The sequence below is a fragment of the Notolabrus celidotus genome, chromosome 17, assembly GCF_009762535.1.
Source record: "Notolabrus celidotus isolate fNotCel1 chromosome 17, fNotCel1.pri, whole genome shotgun sequence".
In the NCBI taxonomy this organism is placed as follows: domain Eukaryota; kingdom Metazoa; phylum Chordata; class Actinopteri; order Labriformes; family Labridae; genus Notolabrus; species Notolabrus celidotus.
The window spans coordinates 24654669-24672598 of NC_048288.1; the positions used below are offsets into that span (position 1 = coordinate 24654669).

The 17930-nt window shown below is 37.9% G+C and overlaps 1 protein-coding gene across 1 annotated transcript; it reads right to left on the reverse strand.

Annotated features, from left to right (window-relative positions):
- Positions 1-9863: 9863 nt before the first annotated feature.
- On the reverse strand, positions 9864-16427 carry LOC117828639 (inositol monophosphatase 1-like). The gene is made up of 9 exons (XM_034705821.1): positions 16305-16427; positions 14311-14406; positions 14041-14180; positions 13851-13955; positions 12466-12511; positions 12276-12384; positions 11939-12047; positions 10158-10309; positions 9864-10069 (listed from the first exon to the last, which is right to left on the reverse strand). Exons 2-9 carry the CDS (start codon positions 14371-14373, stop codon positions 9942-9944), a joined length of 852 nt encoding a protein of 283 aa, XP_034561712.1. The 5' UTR covers positions 14374-14406; positions 16305-16427; the 3' UTR covers positions 9864-9941.
- Between the last annotated feature and the right edge of the window lie 1503 nt (positions 16428-17930).

The window sequence follows — 17930 nt, forward strand, 5'->3', positions numbered from 1 at the left end:
GATCTTGGCTGCACCGATTTGAAACCGTAAATAATAAAAGGCAAAAACAGTCACGCTCACACAATAAATTCCTCTTAAGTGCACGACCACACAGACACTACAAGAAAGTTGAAAAGTCAGCACACTAAACGTCTTTTAACAGTTTTTAATCTGAGCAGAGTAGAGTACAGACCAGGAATGGACAAGTTTCAGCTGAAAGCCTTCAGCAGCATTGCAGATAATGAGGATATGCTCCTTATAGACAGGAAGTAAACTGCACTTTTTCAAAATAAACCTTTGACATGAAAGATCTCCATAAAGGAAGACCATTAACATAACAAAAATACAAAAAAACAGAAAATCAATGAAAAACATTTTTAAGAATTTGAAATTCCATTATCATTTTGTCTGAAACAGCCTTTAAAAAAAATCAAAGTAACGATGCATGTCCTTTAACGCTGATGCCTTTTTTATCCACTTTCTGTTAAAATAGTTAACTTTTAAGAACACCGCCGGGCTTTCAATTCTCCTTCAACAACCAATCACAATCAAGAAGGGGCGGGTCTTCTAATATCAGCTTTGTCAACAATAATAGCAGAGGTCTGTATGGTGGAGAAACTATCCACAGTCGTTCTTTCAGGTTACAATTTACGGGTCTGTTCAGGACAGGACAGCTGGAGAGAGAGAGGAAATGTGGGGAGTAGAGAGTGGGGGAAGACATGCAGCAAATGGTCCACCGGCCAGGGGTCGAACTCTGCAACAAGGACTATAGCCTCGATACGTGGGGCACTTAGACCGCTAGTCCACCAGCGCCCCACTTTTTCTTTGTAAAATCCATCAAATGAAAGCAAATGTGCTGCAGACAGATCATTTTAAAACAGACTTGGTTACTACCAAGGGAAATGGAAATGCCCCAGGACAGCTTTCACGACCTAGCCACAATAAGGGCTGGTGAGAAGTGATCCTAAATGAAGGTTGTGGGTGCTGCCAGTGCAAAAAAGCTATCACTGGACACAACTGATGAGATTTCTGATTAGTGATACATTCAAGGGTTAAAAGAAAGCAGGATTATTTTTTTATTGTGTGTGTTAAAAACAGTTCCTACATGGCAACGGTTTGGCCCAGTGGTTAAGTCATGCGCCCCATGTACAGCAGTCTACAGTCCTCAAGGTTTGTTTACAACCTGTGGCCCCTGTCCTGCATGTCACTCATCGCTCTCTCTCCTGGTTTCCTGCCCTATCCACTATCCAATTATCTCTGAATAAAGGCATAGAATCCCCAAATAATGAGTTATAGAAAAATAGGAAAAAGGTTTGAGTTATGATGTACCACTATAAGTTCCTCACATGGGCTCACACCCTCCCCTTCTCTTTATCTCAAGGACTTTGACATGTAATTACAGTTTGGACACTGGATTCAAACTGTGAACTCCTGAATCAAAGTCCTGGGCTCTGTACACCCACAATCCACCCTGTCCACCTCTCATTAACTCTGGTTTGGTACATAAATTCAGCCTCTGGTTTATTGTCTCTGGCAGAGTTATTCCCTGGCAGGGGCTTGTTGAGGGAGCGGCCTGGGGGGCAACGACCCATTCCCCCAATCTTTAACTGTGATTGGCTGTCTGCCTGGTCAGAGGGGTCCTTTGTTTGCATTTTTTCTTTGTGCTTTCCATTTTAATATTTTATGCACACAGGCTTAATTTTTTAAATTTGAACGCCTCTCTGTTCTGTGACTGAACTTTTACGTGCATTGATGTCCTCTGTATGTGGCCTACCTTGGCTGAACAAAGTAAAAAAGTTTCTCTTAAATTTTGTGATGTGAACTCTGAGCTTACGTCTATTCTTCAATATTTCTTTCATTTTTGAATCCTGAAGACAAGAATGTAAAAATTGTAAGACACGTGACGGGTATTACAGTAGATCAGTAGGTGAGAGAGAAATATTAAATAATTATACTGCATTGTGAATGTCTTGCGTGTGTGTGTGTGTGTTAGTGTGTGTGTGTGTGTGTGTGTGAAGATGTGCTCTAAGTCACCCCTTCACAAAGTCTAAATATTAAGAATTTTATAATAAAATCTTTGTGAAACAGTCTAACAAGACATCACCTTGGCCTCAGAGACTTTGAAATGGGCTTCTTATTTTGCAGTGTGTCATTCTGAACAGAACAGAGCATGAATTTGTTTCTCTTTGTCAGGTCAAGAGAGGCAGCTTTTTTGGTTTTGAGATTCTGCAAGGTCTCCTTAACTCCTTCAAAACTTCAAGAACCCACTTTACCTAACCACTGCGTCTACAGTTTCCCCCTAAGTTCAATGATTTATCCAACTGAAACTGATTTTGATTGGCAGATAGGGAGTGAAAGGACCTGAGGATCAGCGGATAACATGAGCCCCACAAAGTGCATCTTCACTCAGGCTTTAAAACACAGACACATCACTCACTTTGTCTTCAATTCAAATACTAACACAGGTAATCTACTATAGGGAGTCTCAGCTTCACTGTTAACTGTAAGTTACAGAGGCTTCACTCTGGCTCCCTCCAGCTGTTCGAAGCTGAGAAACAACTGGTTTCACTTATGATTTAGTTGTCTAAAGTCTAAAGTTTGCAACAGTGTATAAAAAGCATGTTAGCGACATCATGATCAAGCGGCAACCTCCAGTCTAAAAATATGAGTCCAACACAGAAGTGACAAAAACTGCAGTTCATCAAGGATCCGCTTGAAGCTGGCTCCGGAAGATCTGGAAACCACATACACACTAATTCAAAAGAGACGATCTTTACAGCAGAAATAAACATGTTTGCAGCCTGGTACAAAAGACAAGTGTAGTCTGGATAGCTCATTTCTTGATCGGCACACACTGTACGGGGGTGAATTTTTTTCTAACGCGGCAATTTTAAAGATATTGAGATTACAAGTCTTCCAATGAGAGGCACAGCTGACTTGATTGACAGGCGGGAACACTGTAGCTGTTGGCTAGGAGGCTCAAACCCCACCTCTTTACGTCACAATCGCTTGACAGCAGCAATATGGCTGCCACTGCTGATTGGCCTCAAAACAGCGCTTCAGAAACCGATGCATGACGTCACGGATACTACATCCATATTTTATACAGTCTATGGTCATGATGCAGATTTGTAAGAGTTGACACTCAAGCTTTTGTCAAGTCTCTCCTCAAGAGGCGATGAAAACCACTTTTAAAAAGTCTTGATGAATGGAGGTCAGATCAACCATTTGGAATGCATTGTAGGAAGCTGATTGGCTTTCATGACACAGGGATAAGCGTTTTTGCTGACTCACGATTGGTCGATACTTCTAACCAGAACACTTCTTATTTCAAAGTCCAGTCCTGCATGTATTGACTCTGAATTTTTTCGTATGTAGAATCTGCAACATAGAGATTACTGACTCAGGGGACCACTTTGTTTCTGGCATCTTAAATCGATCATAGTTGGGAAGTTAAATGAACAGAAAGCCAGATATTTTCATTTGAAATGATACTTTTTTGGTGTTATTTGCTTCAAATCTGTTCAAGCTTATGTCTAAAGTCTTGAGGTGTGTACTCAGACTTTTTGTGTGTGTATACTTGAGCGTCTCAGATTTGTTTTCAGATAGTTCCTCTGTGTCTGCTTCAAATTAACACAACTCTTTGGTTGCCTTATACCTGCTGTTTTATTCCTCTGCTAATGTTGTTCTCAATTAGCCATTTGAAACGTGACGCTCTGCAAACACAAATAATTAATCTCACTTTAAATGTAAATACCGTCGAGACAATTGGTATGTTTTGTAGAGCCATAAAGGTTGATTATCCGGTATGAATAGTTCTCTGAGCCTCCACATGCTGTGTACAGCTTCAATACCACAGCACGTATTGTTGTCAACCTTATAATGAAGCTGAGGGATCCTCTTATTACTTGATGATATAATACTATATTATCCTCAGGGTTGTTCTTTTACGAGTGTGTGAAAGGTTAATATATGTTAAACATCCTATAATCACATTCAATGATATCATACAAACAGATCCTCACAAATCTGAGTCAAGGACTACTTACTGGATTTCTTTCAGCCTGCATGTCATGGCCTTCATAAGTGGATAGAATTTGATCTGTTGTCATTAAAGGTGCAGAGGTATTTAGAAAGAATATGAGGTTCACATCTCACAAGTGGTGTGTTCCTTTTTTTCATTTAGAGATAATGTTTTATATTATGACTGTAAAGGAGTCAGTCATCCATTAACTGTTTATGTTCTGACACAGAGGACTAACTGTGGACAGCATCATGTGTTAATTAATGTATTTCTGCACAGTTAAAGATGCTTTAACTGACATTTAGCAGATAGGTAATGATAGAGAGAAGGTGCCCTTCTTTAATGTGGCTCTATTGTATGTGTTTTTTTGTAAATATGTTGTGTTTTTAAGCATGCTTGATAGTTTTTTAATGTGCAACTATGTGTATAAAACAGACTGTATCATACAGGGAGGTATTCTCTGTGACATAATTAATTTGTTTAATGAAGTGGAGTTTTGAAGCCTATCATCGGCAAATGCCATATTGGAAATGCTAACTCAACCTAACTTTCGGGCGACCTAGTATGACGCACAGAGGTGGAGTTGATGTGGACCATTAGCCTGTTCACAAACAGCTACAGGGTGCCAACTTGTTTGTCAAGTCAGCCGTGCCCTTAATTGTGCAAAATGTATGAGCTCAAAATCTTCAAAAATAATCAGTTATAAAAAAATTCTCCCCCAGTACAGTGTGTGCCGATAGAGAAATTAGCTATTCAGATCAAAACTCTTTTTTGTACCAGGTGTTCAACAGGTTTATTTCTGCTGTAACGATGGTCTTTTTTGAATGGGTGTGTATGTGGTTTTCGGTGCTTTTGGAAGCAGCCTCAAGTGGACACACGAGGAACTGCAGTTTTTAGACAGAAGACAAAGACAAATTTCTGCCTTTATAGGCAAAAATACAAAAAGTATTCTCTATTCTATTTTTTGTAGTTTTAACATAAAAAAATAAACCAACATAAGATATGAAACACTGATTGATTCTGATTGGTCAAAACCTTATAACAAATGGAGCGCCGCCTGCAGGCTAGTTCAGGCAGACAACTCGAGCTGCGCTCATTCATACTGACACGTCATCATTCTCTCTATCAGCTGATCTCAACATCCTCTCATTTGGCGGTCTATTTAAGCTCCAAGTCTCCCTGTCTCTGCCTCTGCTTTACCAGTGCTCCTGCTGTCCTGCTCAGTGCTGTGTGTAAACTTTGTATCCACCTCCTCCCCGGCATCCACCTGCGGGCTCCAAGGGGGGTTAGTCCTATCTCATTACTCCTAAATGTCTGCATTTAAATAATCTACAAGGAGTAATGAGGTTCAGAGCCCATACACCAAACACAATACTGTATGCTGCATTAAACTTTATCTTAAGTAAACGTGAGTTGTCTGAATGAACTGTTATTAACTCTGAATAGCAAAGGCAAAGCTAGGAACAATCTGATCCCACTAATCAACTTCCAGAGAGGACTCAGGGACATTTAACTCCTGCCTGTTGACACTGTGGCAAAAATTATCGGTAAGCAACATGGAGGATATTTTCAACTACCGTTGATTTATTTTGAGAACACCAAACTTAAGATTTGTGGTTAACAGCTGGTCAGTAACCAAAAAATTAAAGTTTGGCAAAGAAAAAAACTAAAAGCGTACAGAAACAATGAAGGTGGGAAAACACAAGACGTGCTTGGACAGAGTTAAAGGACTGATTGAATGGAAGGAAAAAGTCAACAGACTTTAAAAGTGATAAGGTAGAGGACCAAAATCAGGTGCTGTGGTCATTTTGTGCATCAGCCCAAATAGTAATATTTAGACCTTACTGTGGATTCAAATGTGAAGACTAATGTGACATTGCTCACCCTGCCGGGATCCTAATTAGCAAAACCAACTTCTCACTGTACATTATACCCTACATGTATTTGCTGTATTCATTAATGCGTTTCCCTTTTCATGATGTATTACAAACCTTTTAAGTTATTGTCATGAAAACTTAGAAATACTAATTAGAATGTATATGCTGTAATTAAGCCAATTAAATGAAAATGTTCAAATACCTCTGATTATTACAGTAGGGTAAAGAAACATATGTTTCATTTAAATCAGTCTTGTCATGTTGTCAGTAAAGGTCTAATGTTTATTGTCCCTTCACAGCGAAAGCTTTACTTCATTTGTCTCTTACCGTCTGAATGAGATCTAACACAAGATTTGATTGAAGCACCTTTCTTATGTGGAGAACAATGCGTCAAATCTTAATTAATTCCATCCAGAAGTCTTCAATTATTAACTCATCATGTATCCTCAGTACTGTAATCTTGTTGGGAATAAGCATGAGGAGAACACAGACAGTCTCCAGTAAATATTCCAACTTGATTTTTATGAATTTATGTGCGACTGTCTGACCTCCATGGCATTTACTGTTTCGTCCAACAAGGCAAATTCCAGCCATCTGCTACTTCGGGCAAGTGCAAGCAAATGTTAACATGTGCTTTATCTGCAGCTATTATCTGGCCTGCTTTTCTGCATCACATTATTTCCCCTCATGTCTCTACCTTCCTTCAAAAGCAGATTCAAAAACACACATTAGATGTTGAAAGTGCTTTGGAATTCGATTCGGCAAATGCGAAAGACAGACAAACAACATCCATGTTTAATCCTCAAAGGCTACAGCCTCAGCAGATGTATAGAAGCTTGATTATACAAAGACATTGCAGTAATTTATGTTTCAAAGGCACCAGTTCAAACATAGACTCCTCACCCCCAGTCACCAAACCTCCTGCTGTTATTATTGCTGCTGTTGTTGCTCCAGCTGTTTGTGTTGTTGGTGCGGTTGCTCTGTTCATCGTTGCTGGTACTTTTTTTTGCCTTCAGCTAACTCCTCCATCTCTGAATTCTTACAGTGTCGCCGATCTTAAAGCCAGCTGTTAATCTAGAGATGGTGATAGAGTATAACAGAGCGGAACAGCAATGAAAAATGACCTCATCTTTTGGGTTTTTTCCTCATTTCCTGGCAAAGGAAAAGTGTTGAAAAAGCAGAAAGAGACTTCAGAGCATGCTGACAATCTTTAAGGGAGTAAAACTCACTATACAAACTTATACTTGCACTAAAAATACTGCAATTCAAACCATTAAAGTGGAATACAGGCAACTTGAAGCTCTCATTTAATTGCTGATGCATTACTGGCCTCTAGTGGTAATAAACGGTAATATAAGTGTAATGAATTGTGCAGAAGGCAATAATGCTGGAATAGAGGCTCTCTCAGAGGCAATTTGGTGATGTTAACTGTAAGTTTTATGACACTTGACACACTTGACAAGGCTGGTGTTTATACTGAGACTTCCATATTGACTTAATTTAGCGCTTAGAACTGTTGCCTTTATAATGAGGTTAATCACCCCAGCAGCATCTCGCTCATTACCATCAGATAATCACACATAAGAGTCACATGAGACTGGAAGGAGCATTAGATTCAGTGATGGGGAATCAAGTCAAATCAAAAAAAGTCTGTCTCAGACTAGACCAGCTTTTCATGAGTCTGTTGTGACTGACTTTAAAATTAAACCAGGACGACAAAAGCAAAAATGACCAAACTTTAGGGATCTACTAATTAAAAAATCCTGCATATCATGTGCAGTACTATTTCCCCTATCATGTAGAAAAATACATGACTTTTACTCTATGTGCAGGATTACATAACTTCTCATACCACGTGCAGTGCTACTTTTCATCACGTGCAATTTTACATTATACTTTTCATATGTCATATGTAATTGAACATCATTTTTCATGCCATGTCATGTGCAATAAAATGTAACTTTCAGATTGTGCAAAAACACATGATTTTTCATATCTGTGCAGCACTACAGTCCTTTCATATATGTGCAATTAAACATGACTTTTAATTTCATGTGACATGCCTTTCATGTTATGGGCAGTCCAGCATAATTTAATCAAATGTGTAGTGCTGCTTTTATATTGTGTGCAACAATACACAACTTTTTTTTTTTTTTTAAAGTTATAGTTTTGGCCTTTTTGCCTTTATTTTATAGGACAGCTGAGGAGAGACAGGAAATGTGGGGAGTAGAGAGCGGGGGAAGACAAGCAGAAAATGGTCAACCGGACGGAAATTGAACCGGCGAGCCCTGCGACAAGGACTGAAGCCTCTGTAAGTGGGGCGCTTAGACCACTAGGCCACCAGCACCCCTAATACACAACTATTGAAGTCATGTGAAATAATACGTGACTTTTCATGTCACGTAATACGTGACTTTTCACGTCATGTCCAATAAGACATTTTTTTTCCATGTGATGTGAAGCAAAACATGACTTTTTATTTGGGGCGGCTGTGGCTCAGTGGGTAGAGTCGGTCATCTATCAATCGGGAGGTTGGCGGTTCGATCCCAGCTCCGGCAGTCACATGCCAAAGTGTCCTTGAGCAAGACACTGAACCCCAAATTGTTCCCTCTGTTGTTCAGAGGTGTGTGAATGTGTACGAATGAGATTAGCTAACACTGATGGTCCTTCACTACATAGCAGCCATTACCATCAGTGAGTGAATGGGTATGAATGGGTGAATGTGACGAGTAGTGTAAAAGCGCTTTGAGTGTCAGACAGACTAGAAAAGCGCTATATAAGTACAAGTCCATTTACCATTCAATAATACATTACTTTGTCATGTGCAGTACAGATGGCAGTCAATACAGTACTTGTCATTGCATGTGCAATTTAGCATTATGTCTCATATGTGAGGTAATATAGTCCTTTTGTTTTCTGTGCAATATTCCTAACTTTTTATAACATGCATTTATACAGAACTGTTCATATCATGTACTATAATACATGACTTTTCATATCATGTGAAATAATATATAACTTTTGTACTGTGTGCAATACTGCTTTATATTATGTGCAATAATATTTGACTTTTGATGTCATGTGCAATAATTCATGAGTTTTTATGTTATATGCAAAATTCAATGACATTCCTTATCGTGTGCAAACAAAGATGACTGTCTTTTGCACTAATGGATTGATTTTAATGTCATGTGCAATAAAACATGACTTTTCACATCATGTCTAGTAATACATTACTTTTTATATAATTTGCCATTTCATGTCCCAAATCGTTTAAATATTAGCTTTTATCTTATTTTCAGCATTGTCTTCTAAAATTGAGCTGTAATATTTTGATGTCCATCATCTTCCCCATCAGTTACTTTTAATACTATTATGTACATAATTATTATTTATTAGGTTTTTTTAAGAAAGCCCTTAGCAGACTTTAATTTACTGAGTCATTTAATAAGAAGATCATGTTAGTATTTATCTGGATTTGACTTAAGTACTGTCCTGTCTGATGATCATAACTTGTATCTCCAGAGTTGCAAAAGAACAAAACAAACATAGAAATAAGCTCCACTTACCTCATAAGTGTGGATAATGGCAGCATGTCATGGTCTGGCCAATCACAGTGACCGGCCTATTGTTTTGTTTTCAAGATCACCAGAGAATGATCTTGTTATCACGAGAACACAAGCTTTGTGGAGATAATGGCATAAATTAATCTGGGATGATGGGAAAACCAGCTTCAATGTCCCCGGATAAAGAGAAAAATTAGTCGAGATCTCTTGAATGTAATAAGATCCTCTTTAAGCTCAAAGGCTGTGAAACAAAAATGTTAATTGCAAAATTACAGCGGTTATCTTCTTCAATCAATTCTTTGGAGAAAAATAAAAGAAGAGTAATCAAACCTGAAGATCAAATAAATCAATAAATAAAGAGAAATTTTGTGCAGCCAACAACACAACTAGAATGAAAAACAAGACCTTCAGTCGTGATAACAGCACAATAACTTTATTAACAACATACAGAGACTGAGGGGACTTTTAGCTTGTCCTCATTTTCAAAGAATTTGGTTACTTCTTCTGTGGAACCGCGTCATCCCTCTCCGCTGGGAATATCTCAATTTCCTGGATGATCCGCTTTGCAATCGTGTCATTGTTTGCAGAAACCATCCTTCGAGACATCAAGTCGAATGGTCCCCCTATAATGTCAAACATATGTCCTTGGTTTATGAATAAAGCCCTTTAATGAATCCTCATTTCTTTGTAAAACTTTGAAATCATACACACCATCAACATCCAGAAGAAGTCCTCCAGCTTCTCTGACAATGACCGCTCCGGCAGCGATGTCCCAGCAGTGGATTCCGATCTCAAAGAAGGCTTCCACCGCCCCGCAGGCAACCAAGCACATGTTGGTGGCAGCTGTTCCTGACCCACGGAGGCTGTGAGGACAGATGCATTAAAGAGAGGTAAGATATATAGCAGGAAAGGAAGGAAATATAAACTAGTATAGATGCTTCGAAGTACAGAAAAATGCTTGTGCTTTACGCCAGATAAGAAAGAAACACCAAGAACAGGAAATAGATGAGCAAAACTGGTAATATCCAATTAGTGATAACCATGAGAGCAGCTATAGATTTTTACTTCCTTGGTTTTAGCTAAGACTAGCTTGTATAGCTCTTTTGGGGTCATTCCTGTTTCCAGAGTTCACTAAGATTGTGAGATATCAGGAAAGACTATTCTTGAAATTCAAATTGCAAATCAAAAATTAATGAACTATTTTTCTGTTGCCACTTTTGTACAAGAAATACAGCTCAAAAACATCTAAAATCAGAAAAATGAATGCACATGAAGACAAGTTTAGCCTCATTTTAACCACAAAATAGAGAGTTAAACCTACATGACTGAACTAGAAATATAAGATGAAGTAAATATTAACCTTCCTGTTATGTTGCGGGTCAAATTGACCCATTTTAAAGTTTAAAAACCTGAAAAAAAAAGTTAAAAGTATTTTTTTGCTATGCAACTTCTTCTGCTTGGCTAAATTAGCGTAAATAACATATAAAATGAAAATGTCTTGCCCAAGGACACTTTCACTTTTCCATTTGACTGCAGAAGCTGAGATCAAATAGAAACAAGCTGGCAGCCTTTAGAGCAGTGAGGGACAAGTGGGTAGAGCAACTTCCACTGCTCTATAACCCAGGCCCTAATGTCACAGTGGATGAAAGGCTAGAGGTATTCAGAGGTTCCTTCCATTGTAGTAATAAATGCCTCCCAAACCACCTAAATACAGCATAAAAACCTGGGCAGCATGTGACAGAAGAGGTGTCTCTTGTTAATGTATCAACATCACTTCATAAAAAAAAGTATAATTAAAAATGTAAAATAAAAAAAAATAAAAAATCTAAGTCATGTAAAACTATTGTATTTATATTTAGGGCTTTCCAATGTACATTAAATAAAGTTTTAACATGAATTTTCATGAAAACAAGAGAGTTATCCTCATTGAACCATGTAATGTAATTTCAGTAATGGAGTTAATAATGAGATTAAAAAATGTGTATTGCGATTTTTTGGGGGTTCGGACACTTTGATACACTCAATACACTTGATAACTAAATATGCCCCGGGTCAAGTTGACCCAGGAACATTATTGCTGTCCCTAAGAAACGAACATAACAAGAGGGTTAATTAATAACCATTCATCAAAAATGGGACAAAGTTGTGGGTAGAAATAAAGTCCATGGAAGGCACACATTTATAATAATTATGATTTTTTAATAAGTTTCAAAAATAATTTGATCTATTTCTACTGCATTCCCACTCTCTGTCCATCTCTCAGTTTGACTACACCATCCCTCTCTTTCCTCTCTTCCCTCTGTCACACTTTCAGCCCACCCACTTTCAGCACATGGCTGTTTACCAGCAAGCCTGACTTTGCTTGAAGTTTCTGCCTGTTAAAAGCCAGTGCTGCTCGTGGTGCATTCATGATGTGATTGGTTGTTTTTTGTGGTTAAAGACGGTCCGATCAGGGTTCACAGAATAACACTATCTGTATGCATGGCACTCACCCGTGCACTGGGATGCAGAGGATCTTCTGCATGGTGGAGAAGATCTTCTTTACTTTCTCTGGGCTCCTGTCAGTTCCATGTTCAGAGATGATAATGGACTTATTGATATCTGCAATGATGGCAGGTCAGAAGGGTAATTATTACCGAGTGTGTAATTAAAGGTGTGACTGTGTCTGTGAATGTCACACACACGCAATTAACGTTTATACTCTTCTGAAGACTTCGGCTTGAATACATTGTTAATTTGCTCTGAGAGGAATACGTGACCTTGTTGTACGATGTTGGACTACATTTCATTTCAAAACATGCATAAATCAGTGATAAGAGTGTATTTTACCTTTTACATCAGACACTGAAATGGGTTCATCATCACAGAAGGCTCCCTTTCCCCTCCTCGCTTTATACATTTTGTCTTCCAAGCAGCTGTATATCACGCCAAACTCCAACTGAAAACAGACGTCTTCCTGTCAGCTTTAATGTTCTTAACATGGATTGACTTCTTTTACTTTTTATTTCACTTTACATACCTCCTTATTGACAGCAAAGGCAATGGATACAGCCACGAAGGGGAATCTGAAAGTAAATGGTTTCATGTTCATCAGATTGGTGAGTAATTAAAGCTGAATGAAGAGATTTTTTTCTTAACAAGTGCAACTATTAACAGGCTTTTAATGGGAAAATTTTTATTATTATTATTCACGCCTGCGAATAATGCAAGAATAAAAAGTATGTCTGACGGTAAAGCAAAGCACTTAAAATGTTGTAAATACAGTACTTACACCAACATCAGTGTTTTAGTCAGACTTCCTTAAAATTATAATAGCTAAATGATATAGTTAAGTTGACCCCATCTAAAGCTGTTGATAGCTTAGCTCTGGTGCCAGTTCTCTGCCCAACAAAAAGGCTGAGCTGACCGGGATCCTCTGTAGATAATACACTCACTACTTATAAAAAAGATATACCCTAATCTCATGTCTGTCTTGAAAATGAAAATTATGACAATAAGAACAAGAGATGAGGTAAAAGCTAACTTAGCTTGGCTTAAAGACCAGGGCAGTGGAAATAACTAGCTAAGTTACTTTGCCCGATTAATCAGGCTTTGTGACCAAGCTAGGCTAGCTAGGTCACAAAGTCTTGTTAATCGGGCAAAGTGCATTAATGAGACTGTAATTACAGTGTTTAAGCTAAGCTAACTGTACCCTGGCTATAGCTTTAAATCTAGTGTGCAGTTACAAAAGTGGTTAAAATTGTCTTATCTTGCTTAGCATAAAAATGCTGAACTACTGATATCAAGCAAAGTTTCAGTACAGTTGGAATAGCTTGCGAGGTAGCTAGCTAGCTAGCTGGCAAATTTGGTCTGTTAGTTAGCCCATGTGAAACCACTTAAACAGATATGAAAATATAATTAACATGTCTATACCTGAAAAAACTACCAGTTCACTGACTTTATCAGACAAAATATCAAAGGAAGGGAATTATTTTTGACTACCATTAAAATCATACAAATTTAAAATAGTATATTAAACTATTACTAGAGTCAGTATGTCCTTAAATTAAAAGATGTTGTCTGCTAGCTACGCCATGAGTTTCCAGGTTGTAGCTTAATGTTTCACCTTCAGACACAAGAGTGGAGTCAACCTTCTGATCTGACTCAGCAAAAACAATCAGCCAAAATGGCAACTGCTGTTTCAACTCAGACTTTTATAAATCAAGTAAATGTTCAAGCTAGGCTACGTTTATTAGCATATCTACGACCTCACAAAAAGATATAATTGTTTCTGAATGTGCATTATCTCTTAATTGGTAGCACGTTTTGACTTCTGCTAATAGTTTGGCTGTTCTGTTTTGGTGCCAATAATTGATTGACTTGTATTGAAAGCATTGGGTTTGTTTAGAAGCATTGACAGCTTACCCATGGACAAAGTTTGTGGTGCCATCCACAGGGTCGATGATCCATGTAGGTTTGTCAGTCAAGATACACGCTTCCCCCTTTGCGACTGACTCCTCTCCAATGAAACTGCAGCACAGAACGACCAATGAGCGATTGTATTCCCATTTAACAAACAGTTCTAGCAGGGATCAATATTATTTGCATGTCTCACCAGTGTGAGCCGTCTCCAAATTCTTCTTTAAGAGCACCGATGATGATTTTCTCCACCCTCTCATCGGTCTTGGTGACGAGGTCTACAGTGGAGCTCTTTGTGCAGACCTTAATCTCACATTCTCCAGCTTTCCTGATGACCTGAAGGAACATGGAACATAATCATCATCATCTGTTGTTAATTCCCTCAAAATCTCAATGAGATTTCAAGTTGTACCTTCTGTTGCAAAAATCAGGGAGGATGATTTTTAAGAAGGATAGATCTACTTACGGCCCCAGCTGCTCTTGCCACATCAACAGCAACATCATATGCGTTCTGCCATGGATCTGCCATTTTGTTTCTATGGACGGGGGCTTACTGAAGAGTCTGTAAAACATAATGAAGCACAAAAGTGTTAAACAATGCACTTTCTTTTCATTAAAAATGTACTGAATTGAAAATTACATCGATAGATAATGCAAATCTGTTAACCCTGTACAGCCTGAACCATCAAATGATTGTCCAAAAATTCTAATTCTTTGAAAATGGAGTGTTTATTGGATCTTCTGACAAATAAAAATAATATATATATATATTTCAAATTGCAATTTTCATATGAGTTTTAATTTGTATCATATTTGATACATCAGGCATTTTGGTGTAATTTTTTTTGCTCAAAGTTTCTCAAACAAAATCAAACATAAAAAACAAAAGTTTTTGCCTATTAAACTTTGAGTGTCGTTCAAATTTTTCCCAAAGTAATTTCAAACATAGAAATAATTTTTTTTCATATTGCACGACAATGTCATTCATATTTTGTATCTACTACACAGCGGAAAAGGTATTTATTGTACATTTCTTCTCTGAATTGTTAAATTTTCATTGGAAATCACTGAGCATTTACTCGGGAGCCATGGCAACATTCAACTAGTCATCAATTATCATGATACAGCAGGTTGCATACATAAAAATACAATATACATTATATATATCTCATTTCTACTCTTATAATACCTAATTATGTCATGTGAACATGTTCTTAAATAATAAAAAGACTGCATGTTGCTTTATGGAATACATAATGTATGACATTTATTGACAGCTCTGCAAATAAATACCTGCTGTATCAATTTTGATACACACATTTTAAACATGATTTGACTATAAATGAAGTTATGAAATATAAATTAGTTTTACATTGCATCAATCCAGTAACTATTCCTCTTGAAGTTTCAGTAACAATTCAATTTTTTTTTTTTTATCCAAACTTTTTCAAAATTGGTAAAAATATCCCTGAAAAACCTTGAGTGGCTCTCTTATCCACAGCTGCCATTTTGAAGGAAGTCACTTGAGACATCCTTCTGGTGCAAGAATTACTCACACCTGGTGGATTATCCGTGCACTGCATGTATCTGATTGTATGCATCAGGCTTTTTCCAGAAAAAATATATCACACTGACTCAAAAACTGATGTGTCAAATATGACACGCTTGGCGTTATAGCTTGGGGCATTGCATGTTGTGAAAGACGTTAACACCCTCTCTTCCAGCTACAATGCTGGACCCGAACCTGCTTGGCACACATCCCTTACAAAAAAATGAGTTGTGTAACACTTCCGAAGTGGTCTGTGCTGCAATGATTTTTATCACCAACGCAGGTTGAAGTAACTGTGATGAAGCAACTGTCAGAAGTGAGGGCGTAGGATTACTTCAGAGGTGTAGTGGCACGTTAAGTTTGAGGATCTTCAATAGTTAAAAATTAAAGCGAAGAAATCAGTCCTCTGTATTTAACTTGTATATATCTTTACTTCATTTGCAGACATGTTATGCATACTGTTATTCAGCAATGCTTTTAAAATCTGTTTTATATACATCCACTCTTACATGTCATGTAGGTAAATGAAGAACATTGAAACACCTGAGTTTTTTGCAGTTTGCCTGAATGCAGTTGCCAAACACCATCTGCATTATTTCCACTCTTAGTAATCATACAGACTTTGCAGTAATGCCTGATTACTCATGAATGCACCCTCATCAAGATCTTCTGATAAGTTATGCAATATAGCCTTTAACACACAACTTCCTGTCTATCTCTGATCTGTCTTTCTGTATCCTTAACTTTTTTGCACACAATGCCAAGCAACTTTGAGTATCTAGAAAAGTGCTACATAAGTTATTAATTACTATTATTAATAACATTAAGTAAAGACACTTTATAACATTCCTCCATCTGTTTTGAGCACAAAAAAGTCAAGCATGAACTCTCAAAGTGAAAGAAAACTTTACCTTGAAGGGTCAGGTGAGGCTGTCAGAAGTCGCTCCTGTCTGCTGAGTGCACCTTCTTTTAAAAAACTTCACTTTAAGTTGCCTCCATGAGCGAGATGAAGCAACCTAAAAGGCTGGCATGACACAGTGGGAAAAGTACTAGCCCCACCCTCCAGTGTTTCTTCATAGCAACCCAAAAAAAAAAAAAAACACTGTGCTCACGAAAGGCTTGCAACAACATGATGCCACATTTACAGCTCACAGGCTGCATTGAGTATCTATGGACGGATAAGTAGATGGAAAATTTATTTTTGTAATCCGTCTGATACCACTTTGCTTAACAATGAGGAGTTGTCAAATGCAGACCAGACGCACCCTGTTGTGTACATCTCTGTCGCATATGTTAACACACTTGTTTGACATCACTGGTTTGTCATGTATTTAAATGCTTTGAACAAAATGTACAGCAAAGGAGACGCCTCACTGCCAGCTCATAAACCTTTCACTCATAAGTCAGGTATGCAGAGGTGATTATCTTAAAAATATTTAGAGTAAGTGTTCTTTCAAGCTCCTCGTTCAAGCTCCTGACTTGCTGTGAAAACAGGATTCAGCCTGACAAACAAAGCTCCTGTCAGTTTTATGCTTCCTGACAGTTTCACAGCTATTGAGCTTCTCCCCTATGTCCTTTTATTGTATTCCACTAGTGGAAAATACTTTGCAACGTCCCCTGGTGAGTCAGAGTCGATTATGTGTATTTACATGCCCCTGCTTTGCTTTGCCTGCTGAACGCTGTGCTGAAAATAAAATAAAACAAGGCTGTGTTTAATTCACTGTGCTTTCTGTCCTTCCTTCCAAACAGCTGAATATGATTAGTTTGTACAATTTAATTGAACTTTTTTAACCTCTTTACTGATTCAGGTTCTTGCAGTAGAAAATCAAACCGGTTATTTGTTTTTTCAAGATGCTTTTGTTTGATTAAAAGCACTAGACTGATCCAATGACCCACAATTCCCCTAAAAGTGAATGTAATAATAATAAAAATCTTTAAAAATGTGTAAAGCAATACCCTAATAAGAGGTTACATGCATGATTTAGATCAGATATATAGTTGATCACATCAGTGGCATTTGCTTCTACTTTTGCCAACATTAAAATGTATTGCTGCAGAGATTGTTTTTCACACCCCTTATGCAAATATTTACCTGTCTGCTTTAAATACTTGAGTCTGATTTGTCCGTGCTCCATAGCGGCTGTGTTGGTCCTCACCAGGGAAGTGATCCCAGGCACAACCTGGTCCTACACGTCCAATCAAATCAATCTGCGGGAACGAGTCTGGCATGTTGCACACGTGCCCGTTGATGCTACGGCTACCGTTATCATTCTAAGTCAGTAAACAACATGAGTGATGTTTTTGATTTGCTGTTCAATTTGTTAGGAGGGTAAACATTTTAGATTTGGTGCCAACAGCTTATTAGTCAGCAGCAAGGAAAGAAAAAGAGGAGGAAAACAGTGCTGAGAGGATAAAGACACAAGTAGCCGAGTAAAAACAACATCTACCAAATTGAAGAAGACAGACACGAAGTAACCTTAAAACGGGACACGATATGGGCTTAACCTTGCCTAACTTAAAAGGTACACTGTGTAGTA